Below are 27,134 nucleotides of genomic sequence, written 5' to 3'. Positions count from 1 at the left end.
TGCCATTTCTCCGACTCTCATTCCCTCTCTCTTCCTCATCTTTCAATTACCTACTTAAACCTTTTTTAACGGCTAATAGCTTATAAGGGGCATAGACAAATAGTTCATTCCCTCATCTCTGTAATCTATTAGTCACTAAATGAGCTGTCATGAATAGATCATAGATTTGGACAGAGAAGACAGCACATGACCCAAGCTTATAGCAGGTTAGGACTCTTGTGTGAGGTCTGGCGTGTGAAGCTCTGCCAGCCTCCCCGGAAGCTGCTGCTCTAGACTGAGGAATTCGTTCCATGGATTCTCTTGGTCCACCCATTGGAGTTGGTAAGTGGCATAGAGGAGAGATCAGGGAAAGGCTCAACTTACAACAGCATCTCTGAGCAAACAAAGACAGAAGATGCCAACAAAATTATTCTTCTTGAAACCTACTCATTGAATCAGTTTGTGTTTTATCATGTGCATGTCTTACCTCTTAGTACTAAAAATTGTGATTAAACTTTTAAAAGTATGAAGAATATAGGAGTCATCATTGAGGGTCCAAATTCTAGGAGATTTGGATTGCCGGACGGCTGCTGCTTCCACTTCTAAATAGACACATTAAAGTGTTTGCTATGAAGAGACGGTAAACATATGTAGCCTGCATACTCTGAGTTACTCACTCTCTGAGCTGAACGGTAATTAGGGCTTGAGCAACTGCGGCCCCCCGCCCCTGACAAAGACTGAGCTCCACGTTGATAGACGTGGCTATTCTCATTAGAATTTGAGACATGCCTAAGTAGGAATGCAGCGTATCATACTAATACCATTTCGATGTGGGCGTGGCCCTTTTCAGATGACTCCATACATAACGATTGAACATTGGCAGGTGGGTGCCTGATGGTCTTGGGTAGGATGGGAGAGGATGACGGGCATGAACTCAGAGTGCTGAGACTATCAAGGTCAAGGTCTGCCGGCCCTCGCTGTTCTGGACGGAGGAGTTTGTTCCATAGATTCTCTAGGCGCACCCATTGGAGTTAATGTGGGGCACAGAGGAGAGAGCTTTGGAAAAGGGAAACAAAGAACTGATGTTGAACCGACAATAACATCTCTGAAGGCAGAGGATCCACACAACACTAAGTTCAGGAATCCTATGAAAATATAGGGCAGCCGGCGAAAGCGGTTCATTCGGATCCTCAAGGGAATTGGGTGTTTCTTCAAGTTGCCATCAGCATTTCTTCTCTGCTGGAAGGCAAGTTTTTCTCTATGTTGTGCGTACCCAGTGCTCTGCCCATCTCCAGAGAGGGTATGTGCTTTCCAAATTATAGATATTCCTGCCCTTCTGCAAAAAGTGTGACAGTCTGAGGTTTTTAAGACTGCGTTTTATGGGAAAAGAGCCATGTATTTACTTTATAATCATGATGCTGTATGGTATTTTCAATTTTTGGCTCATCTGTAATGGATCGTGGCTCCTGACTCCTTATATTTCCCATGCTCTTCTTCTGTCTAGTCTTTATGTTCAACAATTAGCGCTCTATACATTTGTATGCAAATACTTTTCTGGAATTTCAGGAAAGCATCCATTTTTAAAGGGAGAGATTCTGGAAGAATATCCACCCTTTGTTTTGAAAATGTAGGTTTTCATATAACAACATTAGTAAAAGCAGGCCTACCTCGCAAGAAACACGTGACAAGTACCTAGCAGATGTCATTACTGCAAAGCATTCCCCTCCAAACCCTTACATTTTCACTTCCTCTGGACTTGCTGCTTTTAATGGAAGAGTCCGCCATGGTGACACATACCCTGTGCTTCTCAAAGTGTGGTCTGCGAGGCCCTGCCAGATGGTCTCCTTCAGAATAAATACTTTCAATATGATAATGTTTGTATTTGTGTTTCTGGCATGAATTAATAATTTTCTCATGATATTTAATAAAAAACAGGTTATTTCATTTCTACCCCATAAAATCCAGTACTTTCTTCCCATTATGTCTGATGAGGGTGATTTTTCTCCTGTTGGGGGGAATGACAGCAAGAAGGGGGAGAATAATTGGGCTGTAGCTCTTTTTCCCCAGCCAAAGCAGTGTGCAGCCTAGAAGGATTTGAGATCCGTTGCTCTCCACAAAGGTCGGGTTGGCAAAACCTTAGAAAGGGACAGTTAGTCAGGGCTCCAACATAAACAACCTCTCTTAGGCTTCAAGATTTACCCCCTGGGTCCAATATTCTGGAATTTGGTGACTAAGTCTGTGCTCTCTGGCCACATCCATCATGGTTTTTTTTAAGAGACCTATCATATTCCCTTCTAAGCCTTCATCTTTCCACACTGAAATCCGTATTTTATAATTCTAGCCACAGTAGAGGGGGGCTGGGGAGCGGCTTTCCATCTCTTGACCATCTTTTTTGCATTTCTCTAGACTGTTGTATTTAGAAGAAGTGCTACTAACTTTTATCCGTGCAGCCCATTTCCCGCGGATGTCTTTGGCTCACAGAAACTGGTCCGGGCAGACCCAGCAATAGGGGGCGTGGTGTGAAGACAGACTTCATGCACTTCAAAAGATGAGTTATATCAAAAGTGATATGGAAAATTGGTGTGGAGTGTCGCTGGGGTTTGTAATGTCAGTAGCTTATGAAGGCATGTGACGTAGGGAAAGGGTAGATTTCCTTGAGAGAGAAGGGAAGATTGGTCCTCTTTTGGCAAGGGCCAGGCATACATGATTTTTTTCTCTCACTACCAAACTTAATATAAGAACAGTCTTTTCCTCTTGTCACCAGATCCTCACCATCAATTCATTCTTTTACCTACAGAAATTCAGTTTCCATCCCCAACCTATCACTGAAACCACATCCTCAAAGATCACCGAGGACCATCACATGGGTAAAGACTAAAATCCACCTTCACCTTACTCATCCCTCTGTCCAATGTCATGTCAAAGTCTCTCTAACCTTCACTTCTCTGACAATGTTGCCTTTGTCTATGACGTCTCTGCTGCTTTCTTCTAAGTCTCCTGAGTTGCTTCCTCCTACTTCTCCACTAAGTTGGCATCTCCCAACATCCTGTCTTTGGCGCCTCGGCCATTGTTTTGTTGGTGTCGTTGCTACCCCGATGTTATCACCCTGTCTGCTGGCCCCACCTCTCATCTTTGTGTCCACAAGTCTGATCATGAACTTTCTTCTGAGCTCTGGAATAAATTGTTTACAGTCTTTCCTACGCAAAAATGTCCCATTCACACAGGAAGCTATTGCAAGACACCTGGACCAGGACGTTAAGAGTGGAAAGACAGGATTGATTCGGTAAATACTTGGCAGATAAACCCAACTCTGATGGATGGGCTAGCCAAAGAAAGCGAGGAAGAGAAAAGGGGAGGAGAGAGAAAAGGGGGCAAAGTTGAGCACAGGTGTTACAGTTTGGGTCATTTGGAGGATGGTGTGCCCTTATTGAGCTAAGGAATACGTGGTTAAGGGTCGGGAGCAGGCCTGAGGGAGAGGATCGTGGCTTCCCTTTAGGACATTCTGAACATATCACATCTCTCTGCCTTTTTTGTCTTTCAAGTCTTCCTTTGGTAGCACTGCTAGAATCATCTTCCTAAAACAAGGGTCGATCATGCCATTCTCCTCAAATTTTTTTTTCTTAGCGCTTATTAACTACGGAGTGGTTTAGACAGTCCGTCTCCTTAACAAGGGGTTTGAAGCCGTGCACAAGCTGGCTCTGTTTGGTTTCATTATAATCTTCTAGCACAACAGAACCCACCATGCAATTTCTCACCTTCTTGCCTTTTCTCAAGCTGTTCTCTCAATCTGGAATGCCCTCCCCACTTCTTCTGCCTAGAAAATTCCACTCATCGTTTAGATTGCAGTTTGCATGGGATTACATCCCTCAGAAAGCCTCCTCTCACCCTGGGTGGAATTTGTAACTCTTTATTCAGTTTTTTCCACAGCAATGTATGTGTATTTTTCCTGGCGTTAGAATGCATTTGCTCAAACCTGCATTTCTTCTATGGGTTGATAGACTCCTCAAAGCTGGGAAATGTATCTTCTGTGTCTCTGTTTCATACCAGCTGCTTGCACATGACTTCCCACATATTTGTTGCTCATTAAATAATGAATGTGAAGCAGAGAAACTGGTCAAGGTTAGAATGCAGGGGAGTTTAGTGGAGGGGAGAAGTGATGGGTAGGATAGACTTGGACTTGCTTTAGAATATGGCCTACTGGGATGGGCACAGTCTGTATGAAGAATAGGTGCGGAGAATAATAATGAGGGAGGCAATGGATTCTGGGTAATGTGAGGGGCTCATATTTAAAGACAGGATCTTGTGACACAAAGTCATGCATGTATACAATTTAGCCCTACTCACAGGCAGACAAGCCAGTTGTAAAGTCCCTCATCAGCAGGAAATTATTATTCTGCCCATTTAAAAAAATACATGGTCTCTTTGTGTAACCAAGACTCCCACGTATTTAGCTCTTGCATCTGCTAGGTCTATTGTCTGATACCGTAAAGAGATGGGACCTTGACTGATAGTATGGTGATGACCATTGCTGTGCCCATTTATTTAATTGTAGAAAAGATGGGCTAGGGGATATTCTAATTAATGGGATTTCTTTGACCCTTAATTATTCTTTTCATATGTTACTCTTTCATGAACCTGTATTTATTTTCAGCAGCACAAAGGAAAAATGGAAAAAAATCATCTTTTAATAATGTGAATCCCAGAATAATAAAATTCATGGCCTTCCTTCTGGATGCTCTCACACAAATACATTTCTATTATGTTTATATCTATATTATGTATATACTGTATGCATTCTTTATATATATTTTCTACATATCTATGTAGCTATCCAGTGGTCTGGTCCACGCTTGGCCCAATCCTCCATTAGCAAAAGGACCGCTGGTTGTGGGTTAGAGATTGAAAGAAACAGAGATGACCCATATCCTATTCCTACTCTCAGTCAGCTGTTTTCCACGAGGACAGAAACTTCCCTGTTGAGTGCCAGATGCTTGGGAGAATATATGTACAAAAGATAAATGAACGAAAACAACACCAGGCAAACCAAATGTAATCATTTTACTCCTGAGGTCTGGCTACTGACCCCTTCGTTAGACCCCATTCATGGCAAGTTGGTACCTGTGAGAATTACCAGGATGCCTTCTGCTTGGGCTTGAGGCTGGCTTCAGAAGGCTGAGGGAGGACTCCTCTCCTCTGGCCTCATTTGGGCTCTCATGTGGCTTCCCCAGGTCAAGGAGGCCCTCTGAGATGGGAGGCAGCCAGGGTCCTTGTCAAGTGGCTTCCCCCAGTGGAGTCCTAGAAGAGCTCAGTTTCATCACAGAAATCAAAAAGCAAACCCCAGAGGGCAGACTCTATCATATAGAGCCTTCACCTGCTTCTAATGTCCACCTTTTCCATTCCATAGCATCATGACCCAACACTGTCCTTGGCTCTGCCAACTCCAACCAGGGTGAAAGAGAAGAGCTTTGAGCTAACTCAGTAGGTTGGATATGTAGCCAACATTAGTTTAGAGGCCAATGTGATGGGAACATTCTTGCCAAATATGATAATTTCATTGGATACCTATTGCTCCCCATCTCACAAACTCACCTTCTTAAGCCAGCCTCTGCTGTAGTAACCCGCTCTGGTCAGGTATCATTGACAGCATCTGAGCTTAGCTTCACCCTGCAGCTCTCGAGTTCTGAACCATTGACTTCTTTGTCACCTTTGTGGCTGCCTATGGGAACCTACAGCCATTCTAAACCATGGCCAACCTGGAAGTACAGGGCAGCTAACACTCTGGGGCTACTCTAGCCCCTTCTTTCTTCCATCCCTCTGTCTGTAGATTCTGAGATACATTTATACAGCTTCTCATGAAAGTTTCTGGAGGGATTCCATCCCACTGGTTCACAGCAATGACCAGCTGGCCAATACCCCTGGGGTTGGCTTTCCCTCCTTTCTTGCGTCGCTCTTTCTAGTACCCCATTTTATTTCTGGAATTGCTTCCCAAAATAAATCTCAAGGTTCTACTTTTTAGGGGGACCTAGAAAATAGATTGGTGGGGGGAGACTACAAGTGTGGATCAAACCCATTGCATGGAGAATGTTGTAACAGACATTCTGTTTGGAGTGGGACACAAGAGGACAGGGGCTTGTTGGTCCTTTATAATACACACTGAAAAGTCTGTGGACCACTAATTAGGAACTTCACTTAAAATTAAAATAAGAGCACACTGAAACCAAGTGATGGCATCCCCAGTCTAGAAATCTGTAAGATCAGAAACACACTAATCATTCTGGGGTGGTTTGGATGGAGCCCTAGATTCAGGCCAGAGGATTACTGGATAAATTTCCCTGGTCCTAGACCAGTGTTTTCTCTTGGCTTTAATCGTCTGCTGATGGGGATAGATCAGTTATTTATTTCCCTGTGTCTCTGTAAACACGTGGAGCCTCTCCATCCAGTAGAAGTCCCTGGGAGCTTTCATAATGTGTTTAGAGTTTTGCGGCTGAACGTTTCTTGGGTTTTTGTTGTTGTTGTTTGTTTTGCTTTGTTTTGTTTTTAGAGAGAGACAGGGGCAGAGGGAGAGAACGAATCTCAAGCAGGCTTCATGCCTAGCACGGAGCCCGACGTGGGGCTCCATCTCACTGCCCTGAGATCAGGACTGAGCTGAAATCAAGAGTCAGACATTTAACCGACTGAACCGCCCAGGCACCCCCAGGGGCTGAGAATCTTTTTAAACAAGTGGCAGAATAAGCATATTTCGTTATATTCTTTCATTGCGTGAAAACTAAAATATCTTTTTACTTGTCTCAAGCAACCGTTTGCTGTTCTACAGAAAACATTTGAAACGTGGCGGCAGAGAGCTCAGCAGTCACAGTCTCACTAGTCACCTGCAGGAGGCTGGAAAGAGCCAGTGGGCAGAAGGAGGGGGCGACGTTAGAGGAAGGCAGGCCAGCCCTTTCCATCCCCATCTGGTTACCTCTAACTCATCTCACCAGATCCAGTCCCCACAGTTTGGTAAAATACGTTGAAGCCACCCCCGAGATGACTGCCGGCGATCCAAGCATGACGATGATTTAGTGTTCCATCGGAGGAGAAGAATTTTAGACTTCCCGAACTCTGAACGTGGGCAGAAAAATATTTTTAGCCATTTTTTTTTTCTCCATTGAATCTGTTGTGGTTTGAAAACGTTGAGATGTCCTTTTTGCTATAACTGCCTTGCAAGGATTCTGCTTTGTGACCACTTGTTTCCAGAGCTGACTTTGACTTGCTTAGAAAAAGTGACAGAATCATCGTGTATTCTGTTATCTGTTGGCGGGGGAAGGGGTCTTACAGATCATTAGTTCAACCTGTAGCTCCCGAGTCAGGCCTCAAAGTCAGGTGGTCCGATTCCACGGCAATGGCCTTCAGGGCTGGAAAAGGCTGTAATGCAGATAGTCTCACTAACCAGGGTAGAAAGCCACCTGTTAGGGAGTGGCACAGGGGAAAAGAAGTTTGAGGTGTGAATTGAGGTGGACTCTGCTCTGGGTCGATAATTCTATTGAAAACTAAGAACTAATTAACGAATACTTATCCTAACTCTTATCAAAACAGAATTCTGAAGGGATACAGCGGTTGACTTTCTTTTTCCCCTTTGCAGCTCTGACCAACGTGAGCAACACTTGCATTTCCTGTTTTATAGACCCAGCTATCAAGAAAGAATTATGAATAGATCTGCTACCTCATAAAGAGGTCTTGATTGAGAACCTGAGACCATTCAGACCCGGGACAGGGAAAGAATGGGCCCCTCAGTCCCCGAAGTCGGACACTTTATTTACCCCAGGGGCTGCTTTATGGATACCTGCTTTGTTAGTTAATGGCAGTTATTTGCAAAATAAATCTCATTTTGTGTAGGACTTTTCTGTTTTGAGACAGTGGTATAAGTAAGAATGTTGGCTGGGGTCTCTGGAATATTTGTGGTTGATGGCTCTTTAGAATGGAGTCCAAATCCCCAAGGGCATTCTTTTGTCCTGTGATTTTGCTTACAGGTTCTAAGGCACCATCGGGAAGGATTCCAGTTTTACATTCCGTCTTCTGCAAGCACAATGTAGTTGCCCAGCTGCTAGCCCCTTCCTTCCCTCCCTCCCCTTTTATATGCCAAGAGCTCCTCTTGGGTCTCCTTCCTTCCTGCAGACTGATAGCCGTGGGGGGACTTGAGTTCTGTTTCAGCAACTAATGAGATGTGGAGATGTGCCTTCTCCTTCAAATTGTTCACAAGCCCCACATCACCTTCAGCAGGCAGGAGTTCTAATATGGTGCTTCTGTGGGTAAGGAGGTACCTGTGCTAATCAAACCCTGATATTTCTCCTCGTGCCCCTGTCTGTGACCAGCACTGGGCCTCTGTTAAATCATTAGGGAGTTTTTGGTGGCCAAGAAAAGGAGCCAATCAGCCATAGACACACCATAGAAAACATGGCCTTGAGTCTTAACTTCAAGTATATTTATTTAACGTGACAGTGGGAAAAGTGTCTGATTTCAGATTAAATTTAAGTAGGGGCTGCGTTCCTGGCTTGGAGCCGCCCGGTGCACCTGCAGCGTTCTAGGTAAGCAGGGGGCTTAGCGGCCCTGGTCCGTTCCATCATGGATGGCTCCCATCCCACTCACTCCTCAGTCACTGGAAGCCCATTAACGGGAGACGGTTATGAAGCTGATGATTATTTTCTTTGTATTTCTGGCTTTTCTCAATCACAGGGCCAATGTGAGGTAGGTGTGGGCTCTAAGAAAAAAAAATATACGTATACAAAATGAAAAGCTACTCCGGCCTATAGTGCTAGCAAAAGGCAAGGAAGTCTGACTTAATATTTTCAGTAAATATCAGCTGCCCCCAAACAAAACTGGTACCGAATCAAATGCAAGAACTTGATTCAATCACCTAAAAATAGCTATTGGATGAAAAAGTGAAGCGGAAAATAGTGTCTGTTTAGTGAGTGGTCATTTTCAAAGTGGTTTCTCCTACATCATCTCATTTTATGAAAAGTAAATTTGATCTTTTTTAGTGTTAGAGTGAAGCAGTTCATAATTTCTTACAAGAAGACATTATATTTATAAGCATGCAAGCTGTGAACTAGATAGAACATTCTTTTTTGCTACTTTATATTTTGTATCAACCATCACAGATTCATAGGGAAGATTTCTAAGGAACAGAACTTTAAAATGGGTTTTTAAAAATTATTGCTTGAACTTAGTGTGCTTTTCGTCTTTTGTTTTGGCCTCAGTTTCTTTCTCTGGTACCTTGCTTTGAATGGCAAATCATTACTTGCATTTGGATAGATTATTATTTAGCTTGCAAAATAGACCATTTCCCCCTCATTAAAATCTCATAGTTGCCAAACTTCATTAGGCTAAATGGAATTATTCATCTGTTTCCCCCCTGCCCTTTGGCTATGGGGTCAGAAAAATGATGTTAAGCAGGAGAGGGTAAGGCTGGTGAACACTTTAAAATGTCACTAAGTAATTTCAGGAAGGAGCCGGTCTGCAACTGTACTGAATGATGGATATGCTCTCAGCCTTAATGGCTATTAATGACTTACATAATGACAGTTCGCAGTATAACCATGGCTGTTCAAACTTGCATTTTGCAATAGCTATAACTAGTAGTGGACATTTCCTAAACTTATTTAAAATATGCTGAGAAGTTAAAATGGGAACAAAGCAAAACAAAACCCTGAGACTAACAAATGGTCAAGGATGGCAACCAAGGCGGGGGGGGGGCGGGGGGAGAAAAAAAAAAGAAAAAAAAAGAAACGAAGAGTATAGCCAACCTTTTTTTTTGTTTTAATTAGAGTATATTATACTTCCAAACTGGATACACTAGAAATTGGCAATGCAACATAAGATGCAAAGAAATATACCAGTTACTGTCAAAATGACCCTGTACAGCCTTGTAATGCAAAAAGCTTTATACAATACAAATTTTCAGTAATGTACACAAACCTTGACAGTATGATCATCTGAACATAATATGAGGAGTTAAAAAAAGGATAGAAGCAAGAAAGTGCTGAGAACTCTAACTGCAGTACTATATGGACAAATAAGCTCGCTTTCATTGAAGAATGCATAGTGAAAACAGAATTGAAGTTAGTTGGCAGGTGAATTTCTCAAAGACGTTAGTGTTTTACACGGAAAGGATATCTATGGAATAATCCTTCCCTGAGTATTGAACTGCAAACCAAATTCAGGGGTATATATTATCTCGGTGGAGTCTGAAAAATGCTGTAGATTTTTCTTTATTAATAACAATAATAATAATATAAAAAGTCAAACAAACTCCAAACACACCTTTTCTCACTCAGAAAACTTTTATAATTTACCAGAAAGATTGATGACTCTTTCCAAAGTGCTAAAAAAGTTGCCCAATTACATTAAGCATAACTAAGTCATTCAAATACAAGTTCAGTGGCAAGCAGTGAAATGCATGGCATTTGAGCAGTAAACATCTCCTTCCAACACCCCTCTCAATCTTGCAAGTTTCAACCGAGGACCTCATATTGCACAAGTGGCATGGTGTAAAACCTGCAGTCCTAACTGTCAGGGCCACCCATTCAGGTTTTTAACCTGCTGGTGCTTCCGTGCGATTCGCCTGTTCTGCCAGCCTCCATGGGATCACCGTGGCCCTCTTCTGTCATCACTGAACTTGTAATTTTGAAAGCACATTATTAGCCAAGTGGCACATTCTCCATTATATGGGGATAAAGACAGGACTTTTTAAAAAAACCAACCCACCCATAAGCCCAGTATTCTTGGAGTGTATTGTCCATAACTGTCTATAGTGTCTTTTACCGAGACATTGACGTGGCGAGGTTGAACGACGCTTCTAACATAGCCAAGAACAAATGTCTCTGCCGGAGGATGACCGAGGGTTCAGGAGCTTCCTGCCCTAGCTGGCTCAGCCTCCCTGCCCTTGGGGACATCTCCTTAGTGTAAACAGGTTTGCCAGGGCTGGAGGACTGGCAAAGGGAAGTGTAGCACACCTGCTAGGTCTGGGGGAAGAAGGGCGGGTATGGGGGTGGGGGCGTCCATGGTGTGGACAGACGGTACAGTCTTCTGGCTTCCTGTAGAGCTGTACCAAGTTCGAGGGGGCTTTCAGTGAAGGAAACTGACTAGAGGAGGAAAATTAGGGATGCTTTTATTTTCCCCTGGTGAAACAGATGAAAAGAAAAATCCCAACTCTAGGATAACACATGATGGAAAACAGCAACGCAGTAAGAAAGCATTCCTCTTGTACACCAGTTCTTCAACAGATAAATAATATATAAACTTTTATATTCCAAACTTTCCATTATTATACAAAGCACATTTCTTCCTGCCCTTTTGGCCTGTTTCATACTGGAAATTCTGTTGTCTTACAAATACAAGCAATTACGGTATTCGGCCCATAGTTTCTTTTCCTTTTCTTTTTACATCACCCATTACTTTTTTCGGATTTGCAAAGGGCTATGCAACCAATCCACATCTGCTTCTTGCTGCAATAAAGTGCTGCACATAAGTTGCCATTTTAATGACCACAAAATAAAAGCTTTAAATAAGTATAAAGTTAGCCTCCTAGCAGGTTATATCTACCAGGCGTTAACAAAATGGAATACAGAATTATTAATAACAAGGAGAATACCGCTATAGCCAGACGATCTGCAAACACAAGGGAAACTTCTCAGGGGCATGAATTGAACCGTAGGACTAAACAGCACCTTTTTGTTGGGTCGTTATATGTCAAAGAGGTTCTGACAAAATTTTCAAACATACAGTCTACTCATTCCATATAAAAGGTACATTTTCTTCCTTTTATTTTACTTTTTTTTTTTTGCAGATGAGAAACAAAAATTAGTGCAAGACCAAAGCACTGTGCAAAACTGCCGTTTCTTTTTTTTTTTTTTTTTTAGTCTGAGCATTTATACCCAGAATTTATCCAAACCCCTTTAATCTCCTTGGCTGGATTTATCAACCATAAAATTTTTCACTCATACGATTTTTTTTCCTGCAAATGAATGGTAACCACTGAACTAATACATCATATATATATATATATATATATATATATAATCTGCCCTTAAAAAATGATGCACTGTATGTGTGCACCATACACATTGTATATGTACGGCCACACACACACACTTCAGTTTGGTGATATTGGCTGCAGTGCTGTGAGAGATTTCTTCCAGAGTGGACTCCTGGTTCTCGCGTCTTCACAACCAAGAAGACGTGAGCACAAGGTCTCTGGCACCCGGTCGGAAATCTCAAGCAGCACTGTGGGTGTCTACCAGTCCTTCATCGACTAAGCACCAGGCCCTACCACTCTGTAGCCATAAAATAGAGAGGGAAAGGTAATGAAGGAGCTCGGGGAGAGACTGTAATGGATGAACGACCCAGGAGGGAAAAGAACGTTCATCAGTGTTGAAGAAGCCAGTACGAAGAAATGTGCAACAGAAATGGCATGGCACACGACACACGGCTTTCTCTTTCCGAATCCACGACACCCACACACCCCATTCACCCGACAGAAAACAAAACGCACCAGCATATAAGCGTCCAAGTGCTGACTGCTATTAAGGACACTCTCTTTAGGGCTTAACAAGACAAAATTCCTTCCAGATAAAAGTACGGAGAGGGGCTGAGAGTGGGAGGGGTGGCTGGGGAGGCATGCCTCTGAAGGTAGAAGTATGCGGTAGGTCACCTCTCTGAAGATTGGGTAAAGCAGCTTTCAGGTCAATGCAATAGGTATACACACAGAGCCAATTCTCTATTCCTTACTAAAGATATACAGTACACGTGGTTCAGACCCGGGGGTCTGTAGGTTTTGCAGCAACATACACCTGCTGGGGTTGTGTTTAAGTTTTGTGGGTTTGTTTTTTGTTTTTGTCTTTGTCTCTTTGTTTTTGGTACAGAACACGGCTGCCCTCAGACAGTCTCCGCTCGTTCTCTTAGTCCGAGATAGGCGAGGAAGGAGTGTTTGGGGGAGGGGATGCTGGGAGGCGCAGTCTGAGGTCGGGGAGGGTGGAATGTGAGATCCAAGTGGTTCTTGGGGTACAACATGGTCAAGGGAATGAGATGGGCAAAATCCGAGTTCCGGTACTTGTCAAAGCGCAAAGGGGAGCCGTTGAAGGCCAGAGCCTTGAGTGCCAGGTTGGGCTCCGAGCTGCTGCCGTGGGCAGCCGACAGGGCCACGGTCTGCAGAGCCTGGGACGCGGACATGACCGACAGGGGAGACAAGAGATTCCGGGAGCTCCCGACAACGAGCAGCGGGGCCCCGGGGCCGCCTGGTTCCTTGGGGGCCGGACACAGACCCTTCTTGTCCTCCTCGGGGCAGTCCCCACTCTGGTGCTTCTTGACGTGGCGGCTGAAGACGAAAGGGTGAGTGGTCTTGAACAGGCACTCTTCGCAGCTGAAGGTCTGGCGGGGCGCGTGCTTCAGCTTCTTGTGCAGGTTGAGATTGTCCTTGCGCTTGCAGCTGTAGCTGCACTGGTCACAGTGGAAGGGCCGCTCCCCGGTGTGCACGCGCACGTGCTCGATGAGCTTGTTGGCCGTCTTGGACAGGTAGCCGCACTGGTCGCACTTGTAGTGGTTGCCGAGGCGATGCTCCCGGGTGTGCGTCTCCAGCTCCAGCTGGTTGGCCTTCACCGTCTGGCAGATCCGGCACTTGTACTCCATCTTGTAGTGGGTCTTGAGGTGGCACTCCATGGCAGCGGGGCGGTTGGTGGAATAAATGCAGAATGGGCACCTGCCGGGGGGGAAGCAGGGACAGGGAGGCTCAGCCGGACAGGCTCGGCGGCGGCCCCCGCTTCTACCCTCCTCACCGGCCTCCCCTCGCTCCCCGCCCCCGCCCCTCCACACTCGGAAGGCCTGGCCTGCCCCTGCCCAGCCCAGCCCTGCCGCCTCTCCCTCTCCGGGGGGGTTAAGATGACCCTCTTGGCTCTCCCTGCTGACAGAGCCGGCCCTGCTGAGGAGGAGCTCCGGCAAGCTACGCTCGGCCTACTGGGGGTCTCCTGGCTGGATCAGTGGGCACCAGCCCACAGGAAGGGGAGCAGAGAAAGTGCAAGGACTCAGTAAGCCGTTGCTCCCCTCCGTCCTCCCCGCCCCATTCCCCTCGCGGCCCTCCCCGCTCCCCGCCCGACACAGCAGAGGTCTAAACCATGACCGCCCCTCTAGATGGGAGCAACACAAAGAATCGACTTTTCATGCACCACACCAAGCACACGCAGAAAGGCTAAGAGTTTTGAAGAACAGCTTATAGGGGGAGAGCTACCTCCAGCAAACAGAAAGTCGTAGGGGTCAGAATCGTGCTTATTAAAGGGTGGTTAGGATGAGGCGGCCTGTGTGTGTCTCTGTGAGTGTGTGTGTGTGTGTGTGTGTGTGTACATAGATCTGTACTCGTAAATCCTGTCTCCTACAGCCCTGCTTCTCCATCAGGGGAGGCAGATGAGGACCAGCCCGGGGCTCGGGAGAGGGAGGCCCACCCACCAGCCCATCACTAATGAGGGGTAAGGAGGGAGGGAGGCAATTGCTATCTGGACTTCGAAGACATTATGAAAACATTATTCCATTGTGGAAGTAATAGTAATCCAACTGGATCATAAGTTCTCGGGGGGCAGGACCATATCTTATATTTCTTCTGTGTTCTCTGCAGTGCCTGGAAGGCACTGACTCATGACTGGATTGGTCTCTACACAGAATTTTGGCAGATTCTGGTCCCAGCTCCATCACCTTTATCGGGCCATAGCTGGATATGCCCTGGGACAAAGCCCGGGCCTCTCCGTGGCTCGGTTTCTCCATCCTATGCAGTGAGGCTGTGCCACCCCCCAGCCTCCTGGCTGTCCAGAGGGGCTAGGAGGGGCAGTGAGGGCGTGTTTACAAATTCTGCTGAGCTTCTCTTTTGGAAGCTGCAAGGCTCAAGTTGGTGGCTGAAATGATAGCTGTAGCGTGTTTGCTCTCTTTCCAAAAAGAATGCAAATGCAAAAGTGGCTGCCTCAGCTCCCACCTGGCACCTGCAGGGCAGGGCCCAGGAGTGAACTGTCCTCTGAGGGTCTGGAGAGGTGTTCAGCAGAGCCCAACACAACCAAGTGCACCGTGCACTGCTCCTCAGCGCCAAGCTCGCCGTTAGCCTTTGAACCTCAGCTCACAGAAGAGTGCACACGAGAGAAATATAAAGCCCATTCCCAGGTCAGGTGCACACACAACCCCTACGCCAAGCTGGGCCTTACCTAGAGGAGTCTGAAACTCACCACTGTCCTGAGCTACGGCAAAAGAAAAATAATAGTATAATCTTATTTGATCTGCATTATGAACAGGATATAGAGTACAAGCAGTTCCATCACAGAAAAGCAATTTAGACATCGGCAGTCTGTTTCATCTTAAGAACATTTCTGTGACCCACAGCTCAATCTTTCTTTCGCTGCTCAGGCAAAGTGCTAAGGGTTTTCCGTGCTCCCGGTATTTATCGTAAAGACACTCTCTCAGGCAAATTAATTCTCTGATATGGCAAAGGGAAAACAAAACAAAACAAAACAAAGACTCACTGTATAGCCAGAAGGCATTATCAATTTTTTCAAAGTATTCTTCTACTTGGTCATCCTAGAACATAAACTATTACACAGGGGACCGTTAGCACCGCACCGGAAGTGTCTGGACTGGCAAAAGCATCAGCAATCACTGTGTGTTTTCTCCCCAGTGGGTCGGAGGCTTGGGACTCAGTAGGTCCCCAAGGAACGGCTAACTGACAAAGCCACAACTGGCAGGGGCCGCAGAGTAAAGAGGTGTGACTGGGCTACTGGGAAGGGCGATGAGCGCTAGTCCAACCACAGAAATACGTGGCTTTTTCTTTTTTTTCTTTTTTAAAACAAGAGTATACAAGTATTTAGAAAGGGACAGTGGGAACAAACCAAATCCAATTTCCAAAGAAGCTCTTGCTGGGCATTTTCCATTTACTGGTTGTCTTGCATTATAATCTCCCCCTCCCCCATCCCTGCAGACATCCCCTCCCCCTCCCGCTTAAGTGCCCCAAGAGTGAAACAAAATGGAATTTGACAGTAGGTGCTGCTCCCTGACTCCTCTGTTTGCAAAAGTTTTTGAGGAGGGTGCCTCTGACCAGGCAGGAGCCTGGAGGGGTCAACCCCGGACTACCCCCAACACTTGACCCCCCAGGGTCCTTTTGGGTCTCTCCATTCCTCGCCCATTCCGGAGAGTCATGCCAACCTCTCTGGCAATTTGTGAGTTTCAAAGATAAAAATGTTTAAAAACAAGAAGGGTTTTTTTTCCCCTTGTGTTCAGTAAAATATAAATTTTCATTCTTTTAATGACATGATTATTTCAGCTAAACATGAATAATTATGCCTTGAAACTTGTGTGTCTTTCTGTGTTCAACGACATATGCTTCTTTCTCTACTAGATCCTAAGTGCCTTGTGAACAGGGGCTGATTTCAGAATCAACGGCAAGATTAAATTCTGGTGGTGCTAGGATATACATCTGAGGGTAGAAATCACGTTTTCTTCCTCGTTCGCCCTCCAGCGCCTATTATCAAGCAGACACACCGTGCGTGTGGTAATAACTGACGGGTCTCACTTCAGACCAGAGGGCTTCTTGCAAATATTGGTTAATGATGATGCTTGTTGTCTAGTCTTTGGGGGTCTGTGAGTAACGTGTGACTGGAAATGTCAGATCTCATGAAGGCTAGCCAGGGAGATCCCAATCGTGGTTCCTGGGAAGGAATAAGGCATGTTTGCAGGAAGACACGAGGCATGAGATGTCTGCCTGAAAAACACTGCCTCCTGCCTGTTCAAAAAGGCAAGGATCCAATATTTGGGGATGGGGTGCGGGTGGGGTTGTCGTGACTTTGGTTTAAAAGATCCAGGGCAAATCATCTAAAAAAATAGAGACGGTGAAGGGCTGTGAGAGTGTAATGATTTACACTCGGGGACACTAACCCCCGAGTCCATAAAATCAAGTCCGACCCAAACTCAAGCAGTCAGTGTTGGATGAGTCTAGCCCTGCGTGCTGAGCTGCTCCCACACGTCGTCTTGCTTGCCCGGAATCCTGGGACATTGGTGAAATGGATTCTCCGGCTGTGTCTGCTGACCACCTGGGGAACAGGTGTGATTCATATCCAGCTAAAGGTAGCAGAGGAGCCTAACTGACTAGCCCCATCCAAGCTCTCCCTCTCCAGGACCCCAAAACCTTCAGGGGGGGGGTAGGGACGGGGAGGGTGTTTAATAACAACACAGTAAAAGGTTCTGTACTTGCTTTCCTTACTTGAGCCCACCGGTGGGGACAGTGTGGCATTTCTTATGCTCCAGCAGCTGTTCAGGTGTCTTCATGAACTTGTGGCACACGTCGCACTCAAACATCCGGGTGATGAGGTGTATCTGCAGATGGCGCTCAAACATGTTCTTGGTCTTGCAGACAAAGTTGCAAAAAACGCATTCGAACCCTGTAAGGACGGGAGCTGGGTGTACGGGTGCGTGGGGCAGATGGGCAGGAGGGCAGGAGGGCAGAAGGGGGACAGACATCCCCATGTTCTCCTCTGCCCCAGCTACACCCTTTTAGGCACTGTTCCCTGCATCTCCATGGATGCCCCCAGCCACCCCATATGTGTATGCAAATCAAGCCAAAAGAGATACAAATCTGAGGCAATAGCATTATACTGTTCCCAGGCCTACTGTCTGTTTTCCAACATCACTCCCCTTGAGGGCTTATTTTTAAGCAGGCCAACCCACCTCCTTCCTCACCTTTCTCTGGCTTTTCCTCACTGTTCACTGAGGGCTGGCTCCCAGGCACAACAGAGATGACAAGCAGGTTGTTCCCACTCTTGTTTTTCTGAGAGCTGTCTGAATCATCCTTGCTGTTGGCCGAATCACTCAGAGCTGAGAGGGAGGATGAAGAGGGGCTATTTGATTCACTGGGGGTCTTCCTGTCTTCTCCTGAAAAAACAAACAAACAAACAACCCTAAAGCCAGGTCTGTTATTCAGGAGATGATAACCCTTGAATAACAACAGTTAGCATTGGTGGGGGGGGGTGTCTCATGGCTACATCATTATTCAGGGAACACAGGGTGAGGTTTCCAGCTCTCCCAGGGCACCTACTGGGATCCCAGGTGCCCACCATCTACAGTGATGACACTCGTGGTACTTGGGAACTCTTTAAACACACTATCTCATTTTATTTTCTCAAAAATGCAATGAGACGCAACTGTTATCACTCCGGTTTTACAGATGAGGGAAGGGAGCCACAGTCAGGGTAACTTGGCCTAAGTCACATGCCAGGAAGTGGTGGAGCAGAGATTTCAGTTGGTCTGGCTCCAGGATCCATGTTCTTCATGGACTAGACTCTCCCTCAAAACCAGGAGTAAACCACTCAGGAGGCCATTAAAATCCAGTGTCAGGAGACTAATGCTTCCACTCAAGATGAAATGTCAGAGACTAGATACCATTGCTACTGAAACAACTTAAACAAAACCAGACAAAATATATCAAACAATAGTCTTTTTGTTTTTTTCAAAAAATAGTTTTTACCACATTGGACATCAGGCACTGAAGAGTGATCTCTGAGAGACAGAAAAGAAAAGAGGTGGACCACTTCCTGCCTTGAAAGAGTTTACTTTTCAGGCTGCACTACAGGGATGGGGAACTGCCCATCAGACTCACTGAACCAAGGAGATAGCGCTAAGGATCTGGGGAGATCAACATGGCTGGACTTGGCGGGGCAGGGTGTCTGAGGGGGAACAGGAGTACAGAGGAAGAGCTCAAAGACCTGCGGGGGGTCCCCCATGAGTATTCGGCAGAGAAGGGATCAGAGCACATGTGTGCGAAAACACCCCAAGGCTGGGAGGGAAAAAAGCCATGTGAAAGGCTGAGAAAACACTGCTGTTTCCACTGGCCAGATTAGAAAGACTCACAATTCTCAGGGCATTGGGTAGGAAACTGAAGATGATCTCTTAGGAGTGGGTAATGATCGGCCCTCATTGGACCACTGCTCCAGACCTGTTTGACAAGTCACAAAAAGAAGACCCAAAGGAGTCAAATTTTCCAAGTAATTAACTGCATCCTAAAACAAAGGTCAAGAATTTTTATGGGAACATAAAATATCCAGCACCAGCAAGGCAAATCACAATGTCTGACATCCAAAGAAAGATTGGCAGGCATGCCAAGAAACAAGAAAACATAGCCTAAAATGGGGAGAATAATTAACCAGTCAAAACTGACCCAGAACTGACACAGTGGTTAGAATTTGCAGGTAAGGACATAACGTTATTATAACTATAGTCCATATATTGAAGAAGTTAAATAGAGATATGAAAGATATAAAAAAGATCCAAATCAAATTTCTAGAGATGAAAATTACAACGTCTGAGATGAAAACTATACTGATGGGATTACCAGCAATTTAGACATGGCCGAAGATTAGTGAACCTTGAAGATAATAGTAATAGAAATTATCTGCAATGCAACAGAGGGAAAAAGAATCATAAAAATGAAAAGAGCATCAGTGGATTGTGGGATGACTTCAGGTAGCTTAATATAAGTTTAATTGGAGGACCTGACAGGGTAGGAAGGGCAGAAAAATCTGAAACGCCAAAATTTTTCCAAACTGGGGAAAACTATAAATCCACAGATCCAAGAAGCAAAATGAACCCCATGCATAAGGAAGATGAAGAAATCTATACCAAGGGATATCATAATCCGATTGCTCAAAACCAGTGATAAAGAAAAAAAATCCCTAAAGGCAGGCTGAGGAAAAAGGATACATTCTGCGTAGAGGAACAAAAATAAGGATGACAGCAGATTTCTCACTGGAAACCATGCAAGCGAGAAGTGGTGGAGCGCCATCTTTAAAGCGCTGAAAGGAACAGCTGTCAATCTGAGATTTCATACTCTGTGAAAATGGATTTCAAAAATGAAGCTTCCCTCCCCACCCAAAACGTGGAAAGAATTCATCGCCAGCAGACTAGAATTACGAAAAATGTTAAAAGAAATTCTTGAGGCAGAAGGAAAATGACACCGAATGTAAAATTGGATCTACACAAAAGAATGAAGAGCACAGGAACCGGCAACTCTATGGGTAAATACCTGAGTTTTCTTATTTAAATTTCTTTAAAAGATAAAGTAATTTTGTTAAAAAAGAATAATGTCATAGAGGGTTTATAACATAAATAAATATATGACAATGATAGCATAAAGGCTGGGAGAGGAGACAGGGAGTACGCTATTGTGAGGATCTTACTCTGCATATGAAACGGTAAGAGTATCACTTGAACGTGTACTGTAATAAATTAACGATGTACTTTACACACCCCAAATAACTGGGTAACATTGTTCACAGTTTAGGAGACTTGATCTTGTTAAGATGTCAGTTCTCCCCAAACGAGCTCAAAGCAACCCCATCGTTTTGGGTTAGGGTAGGAAATACGGGGAGACTGTGCGTCAGTTCCCTTCAAATCGGTCAGTTAAGTAATCTAGTGATTGTAAACTCTAGAAATGAACTGTCTTATCAGGAGATTAAAAAATAAATCATATATTATATACAGGCATAAAAAACAGTCCAGAAGTAAACAAAGCTGTAATGGTGGTGACAGCCAGTGTGTGAAATTATCAGCGGTATGTTTGTTTTCTTTTATTTGGTTTTTGAAATGTTCTACAGTCACCATAAATTACTCGTCCAATTTTTTAAAAAAATTTAAAAAGAGGAAGGAAAAAATATTTACCCTCTTGCAATGTTTCCAAATCTTGTTCCTGGCAGAAATGCACTTATGTCCAGGGAAGACAAAGCTTACTTCAGTTCACAATTTTAAAAATCTTGTTCCTAGCAGAACTGAACTTGCTTCCTGGAAAGACACTATGTGACCTCACTCACTGACCCACAAGGAGGGATGGAATATGCCTTTAAAGTATAGACCCCCCACCCTTGGTACAAGGAAGCTAGTGAAAGCTAGCACTATCATTGCCAGTCTCTTATCTAAATCTTTAACCAGGTCAATCACATTTTGAGGACAAACAGAGTATGTTCAGTAGGGGCCCTGAGTCTATTGCTTCACCAGATCCATTCTCTAAGGTGGGTCTTATCCACAGAATCTTGCAAGTGATTATTTTAAATTAGTTTTTAGAGTTAAAGCCTATCATTTTAATTACCATCTTTAACAATAGTTTCCAGTGCCCTCAGGCTTAAGGGAGAGTTGGGGGGAGCTGCCTAAATTAATAAATGTATAAATATACAGGTGCCATGGCAGCTGCTCTGTGATCTGGTGTGGGGAAATAGCCCAGTCTACCCCAATTGTAATCCCTACCCCACACCGCTTCTTCTGCTCTCAGTCCTCATCTCCCTTTGCTCTGTAGGGAATAAGCCAGGGTGCCCTTGTCAACTCTGTCCATGGCTCACTGTGATCCAAGGGGTCACTCACTTTCAGCAGCACAAAGATTCTTGGTGAAGGACATCTGTGCACAGGTAATGTGACCTCACACATTAGCATAACAAGGTAAAGGGAACTTGAAAAAAACCTAAATATTTCATAATCTAAAAGGACACAAAATGATAAATTGAGAACATAAAAATTACCAGTTGTCTTGCTGCCTCAATAAAAACATCATTACCTTTTTTATGTACTTCTTATTTTTAAGAAGTAAGCATATCTATTTTAAAATTGTTGCCGTGAATTGCATAGTAGTTAAGAATAAGGACTTCAGGTCCGAATACCTGAGTTTGATTTTTTTTTAAGGTTTTATTATTTATTTGACAAAGAGAGAGAGCACAAGCAGGGAGAGCAGCAGAGGGAGAGAGAGAGAAGCGGGCTCTCCGTTGAGCAGGGAGCCCAATGCGGGGCTCAATTCCAGGACCCTGGGGTTAATGACCTGAGCTGAAAGCAGACCCTTAACCGACTGAGCCCCCCAGGTGCCCCTGATTTTTTTTAAAAGATTTTATTTATTTATTTGAGAGAGAGAGTGAGCGAGAGAGCACAAGCCGGAGGGGGGAAGGGCAGAGGGAGAGGGAGAAGCAGACTCCCTCCTAAGCAGGGAGCCCGACGTGGGTCCCACGTGAGGCTCGATCCCAGGACCCTGAGATCATGACCTGAGCTGAAGGCAGATACTTACCCGACTGAGCCACCCAGGAGCCCCCAGAATACCTGAGTTTGAATGTCACCTGTATCATTTAATGGCTGAATGACTTAACACAAGGGATTTAATTGAGTGCCTCAATGATCTCATCTTAAAAATTGGGGTAATAGCAGCAGCCTTATATCTTTATTGCGGGGGTTAAATGGGTTTTTATATATAAAGCACCAAGACCAATGCCTGGCTCACTGCAAGCATTATAGAAGAATGCATCATCATCACCATCATTATTTTATTATAATAATTATAATTATTATAACATAATACTTATAATACTTATAAGTATTATACATAATACTTATAAATAATAATAACAATCATTACCGCTTTGTATTTTCCCATGCTGTTTTATATACCTGGCACATAGTCAGCTCTCAGAAAATTTATGAAAATAATTATTAATTAATGGTTTTATTTATTTTTATTTATTTTTATTTTTAAGATTTTATTTAATTATTCGACAGAGATAGAGACAGCCAGCGAGAGAGGGAACACAAGCAGGGGGAGTGGGAGAGGAAGAAGCAGGCTCCCAGCGGAGGAACCTGATGTGGGGCTCGATCCCAGAACGCCGAGATCACGCCCTGAGCTGAAGGCAGACGCTTAACGACTGTGCCACCCAGGCTCCCCTAATTAATGGTTTTAAATAATAGTATTGGGGTGCCTGGGTGGCTCAGTAGGTTAAGCGTCTGACTCCTGGTTTCGGCTCAGGGTCATGATCTCAGATCGTGAGATTAACCCCGAGTCAGCTCCCTGCCCAGGGGGGAGTCTGCTTCCCTCCCTCTCCCACTGTTCCTCTTCCTGCTCATGCGTACATGCTCGCTCCCTCTCTCTAATAAATAAATAAATCTTAAAAAATGATAGTATCATATCCATGGGGTAGACTTATCCTACACTACTTAACTATTTCCTTAAAATTAAATTTTAAGTGAAAAATAATATTTCAGGGGCGCCTTGGGTGGTGGCTCAGTTGGTTGAGTGGCCGTCCCTTGATTTCGGCTCAGGTCATGATCTCAGGGCGCTGGGATCGAGCCCTGAGTCAGGCTCTGTGCTCAGCAGGGAGTCTGCTTCAGGATTCTTTCTCCCTCTGCCCTTCCCCCTGCTCGCTCGCACGCTCTGTCTCTCTCTAAAATAAATAAATGAATCTTAAAAAAAGAAAGTTACAAATCATATGTAACTTTGAAAAAAAAAGAAAAAAAAAGAAAATTAATATTACATTGCTTGATTTTTTTCCCCGATGGCTAGACTCCCAGAAGGATTACTGAGTTACAGGCATTTTCAAGCCTCTTGGTCTATATACCTAAGTAGTTTTCAAAAGTTCTCCCACTCTGTAAGGTCATGGCCATGAAAGTATCAGCAGCATCCAATGACCATGGGTAACACTGGAAAACACATTCTTAATGCAATCGGTGAAACATAAGCCACTCTTTTAATTTGATGGCTAGTGAGGTCGAATATTTTTCCTTATGTCGAGTGGTTGCCTTTTATTTCTTTTATTGTGTATTGACTGCTTATGTCTTTTGTAAATTCTTCACTTAGAGACCTAAAGTGTTTCTTACCAGTTTATGTGAATTTTCTATGCAGTAAATATATCAGCCTTTGTCATTTTACACACATATTTTTCAGACTAGTTTTTCGGTTTTGTTTTCCTTCTCTTTTTTCTTTTCTTTGGCAAATAGAAGAAGATATGCATCAAATCTCTTGATTCTTTTCTTTTGCCATTTCTTGAATCACTTAAGCTTTCACAAATCCTTCTCACTCTGGAAGTTTGATAAACATTCTATTTTCTTCAAGCTTTTCTAGGGCTGATTTGTTAACGGGGATTGTGTAAGTCGTCTGATATTTATTTTGGTGTCGGTGTGAGGTAAAGTACTGATGGCTGTATTTCCCAAGTAGCTATTCCGATTCCTCAATGCTGTTATTGCAACATTTAACAATTGCGGCAAAATTTGCACTGAGGATGTTGGGAGCACCAGAGGGAATATTTTTCCCTTGCTGATGTTCTCTGCAGACACAAGGACCCAGGGAGTGGGAGCAGGAGGGTAAGCAGGGGTCACTGGGAAGAAACTACCTAAGTAGAGGGCAGCTCCTCGGATGCCCACTCAGCACCCTGCTCACAAGTGTGGCCTGGGGAACAGTAGCCAGGAAGGAAGCATAGAAAGCACATGGATTCTGTGGGAGACCAAGCCCATCCTGGAGATCACAACTTCACGTCTGTAACAAGAGAGCACTGTGGATTTCCTAGGGGGCGGAAAGAAAAGGTGCCCATTCCTATGACAGGTAAATCAAATCTGAGAACAAGGTCCACAGAATAAGAGAATCTTCTACCTACTGGGCATCTCCTGCACCTTCAAAAAGTCAAGGAATGGATGAAGGCCCAGGGGAGTTAACTGAGTTTCTCCATTTGCAGTGCTGTTTATGGTAACACGGGGTCTAGAACTAGGATCTAGAATTCAAAGTGTGCTTCCCTCCACCCCAAGTAACTTCTTCCCCATAGATGATATGCATAAGTCAGTAGACTCTCAGGGTTCTGTAAGGGCCATGCTGGACTAATTTTCTTGCTCAGCACACACAGATGCGTGTAAATGTGTTTGCACACATATATTCACTCACCAGATGAGCATTTACTCCCCACTTACACGGCGCACGCACAGGGCCAAGTGCTCAAGGGACAGCAGCACCTTAGATAAGCTTCCTATTCTCAGGGATATGTGGTAGAATACGTGTCACATAGCATCTATACTGCTTTCTATCATAACTTGGTAATTATACAGCTTATTAACTAACAGATTTAGATCACCAAATCTTGGGTCAAATTCAAACACTTCAGAACAGCAACTCCATGCAAGAAACCCTTGCTGGGAAGACCATTAGCTTCTAAAACGGGTCCTTTGGCCAAATCTGGCCTCCTGTTTTTGTAAATAAAGTTTTATTGAAACACTGCCAGGCCCGCTTTTTTGTGTATTGTCTGTGCTACTTTCAAATTCCAATTCATTACAATGAATGTAGTGACAAAAACTGTATGGCTTGAAAGCCTAAAATATTCACTATCTGTCCCTTACATTAAAAAAAAAAAACCTGTTAGTTTCCCTTGCTAAAAAAAACCTGTAAAAAAGGTTATAACCTTATTCCCTAATAGCAGCAGCGTTAAAGGCTTCTTCTGCATTAAAAAAGCAACTTCTTTAACGCATTTCACTCTGGTTCTCTGTGCTAACAAACGAGAATATTCTTCCCAGGTAGACAAGGAGCCCTACCACCTCGGAGGGCACAAGATCTCTGTGTTCCTGGTGGCAGTGAGTGTGTTTGCATTGGTTACTTGTGAGTGTGAAGTTTCCATCGATGACAGTTAAGTGATTCTACATCCAGCTGCTTTCCAGCCACTATGGTTTCTATGGTTTCCTGAGGTGGGGTGGTGGTAGAGGGGCTGTGGCCCGGGGAGAAGGTTCTTGACTGGGCTTAGGCATACTTAGGGTGGAGAGGGTTAGAAGAATGGGAGAGTCACAGAAAAGAGGAGGAAAAAAAAGAATATCTGAAAAGCCAGTCCAGAAATGCTGACTTCAGTGTGTCTTTGACATGGGTTTCCCAGCTCCCCTGCTGCCCATGGTGCTTTTGTGGTTGGAGCCAGATAACTGACTGTACAAATGGCACCTTCTCGCCCAGCGTAAGGGCTCTCTGCAGACCCCAAGTCATAGCCACTCAACTCCTGACAAAAGCAAGCTTTTATTGCTGTTGCCACCACGGAACCAAAGCAGCCGGTTAAGGCACCGAGAGATCCTTCTCGGCTGAGCACGTGGCCAGCACAACTGTCAGGGAGATTCCCCTTACCCAATCCTTCAAATACCAATGGCGCGAGTAGCTGAGCCAGCACCCAGGGCCGGCAGTTAGCAACACCAGCTTGTAATCTGTCAGCTCCCCAAACGTTGGGGGCGAGGGGCAGTGGAGGGGCTCCTCCTCATTCTCACTTAAGGACTGCACCTGGCGTGATTTGTAACCTTCGCTTGTGAGATGATGACTGCGTGGCGAAGTCACAATGCTAACGTCATTGTAAGGAAGATGTTACGCAGAATGGCAAGAGCCTCAACTGACAGGCGAGCCCAAGGCCACCTTCTCCCAGGCAAGCCCTTCCTTCACGGGAAGGAGTGGACCGTGTCGCCTGGTGAGGAGCATGCTTCTGCCAGCTGGGCAAGCACCCTGGGTGGTTGGGGGACGGAGGAGAGAAGGACCAACAGGGATGGTCACCTGTGTGCTTGGTGCCGATGTGAGCCTTCATCTCTGCCTCCTCCATGGTGACAAAGTCGCAGGCAGTGCAGCAGATGGAAAACATCCACTGCTCCTTGTCCACGTGGAGTGACATGTGGCTGACAAACTGCACATTGAGCTCGGTCTCGAATCCACACACGTGACAGCTGTATGAGGGCACGACAACAACAACAAAAAGAAGGGGAGAGAGAAGAGTGATACTTTGTGGTCCATGCAGAAAACTGGACTCTTACACACCTTTTTCCTCCCACCAAAAGGTTTTGCATGAGAAAATTCTTCGGCTTTCTGGGATGCCTCTGACATGGTCACCGTGCCAAATGGATTAAGGGCCAGCCTAATGTAACAATCCTATGCATGCTACCATGATGCTGAATAATCATAAAGTTAATTAAAATTTGTAGATTCCAGATGCCACACATCACCTTACTGATTCCTTTGGGCAAAGAGATGCGGTGCAGCTTTGCCAAGACATTAGTAGTTCTGATACACTGCTAAATTAGGAGCACCCAGCCTACCCCGTGAGCCTCTCTCTGGCTCTGGAAACCTTCTGTGGGGCAATGAAGGCACATGCAGGTCCTTGGACAGCACTGCAAGCAGGAGCAAGTCCTGTCTGTGACAATTCCTGACAGAAGCCACCCATCCATGCAGACATTTCACTCAAAAGCCAAGTTTCCACCTATCTGTATGGACTGCCTGTTGGGCAAGATGCTGACCCTTGGGATTTTATAGCAACCAAACCAAATACTGATTCATGGTCAAATGTGGAAGGGAAACATAAAATTCCAGGTACTGA

General features: G+C 44.8%; 2 protein-coding genes across 9 annotated transcripts in view; one reads left to right on the top strand and one right to left on the bottom strand.

Moving 5' to 3' along the window:
• C5H4orf51 (chromosome 5 C4orf51 homolog) overlaps nucleotides 1-7,665 on the top strand; it is a 42,694-nt gene extending 35,029 nt beyond the window's left edge. The window contains exon 3 of the mRNA XM_019796409.2: nucleotides 7,598-7,665. Within this exon, the coding sequence (XP_019651968.1) occupies nucleotides 7,598-7,665 (68 nt within the window). The remainder of the gene's footprint in view (nucleotides 1-7,597) is intronic.
• Nucleotides 7,666-9,759: 2,094 nt separating this feature from the next.
• Nucleotides 9,760-27,134, bottom strand: part of ZNF827 (zinc finger protein 827) — a 166,702-nt gene continuing 149,327 nt past the window's right edge. The window contains exons 11-15 of one of the 8 annotated variants that reach the window (XM_019796420.2): nucleotides 26,321-26,487; nucleotides 17,710-17,901; nucleotides 17,234-17,411; nucleotides 15,189-15,221; nucleotides 13,572-13,708 (exon numbers count right to left, since the gene is read on the bottom strand). In XM_019796420.2, the coding sequence (XP_019651979.1) occupies nucleotides 15,206-15,221; nucleotides 17,234-17,411; nucleotides 17,710-17,901; nucleotides 26,321-26,487 (553 nt within the window). In that variant the 3' untranslated portion in view covers nucleotides 13,572-13,708; nucleotides 15,189-15,205. Of the gene's footprint in view, nucleotides 13,709-15,188; nucleotides 15,222-15,503; nucleotides 15,571-17,220; nucleotides 17,412-17,709; nucleotides 17,902-26,320; nucleotides 26,488-27,134 lie in introns of those variants that run through there. The other 7 variants (XM_034661557.1, XM_019796422.2, XM_019796421.2 and 4 more) reach the window with 7 other exon arrangements.

Source organism: Ailuropoda melanoleuca, chromosome 5, assembly GCF_002007445.2.
Source record: "Ailuropoda melanoleuca isolate Jingjing chromosome 5, ASM200744v2, whole genome shotgun sequence".
NCBI lineage: Eukaryota > Metazoa > Chordata > Mammalia > Carnivora > Ursidae > Ailuropoda > Ailuropoda melanoleuca.
Note: the sequence above shows the minus strand (reverse complement) of the source record. Positions and strands in the feature narration are given on the sequence as shown.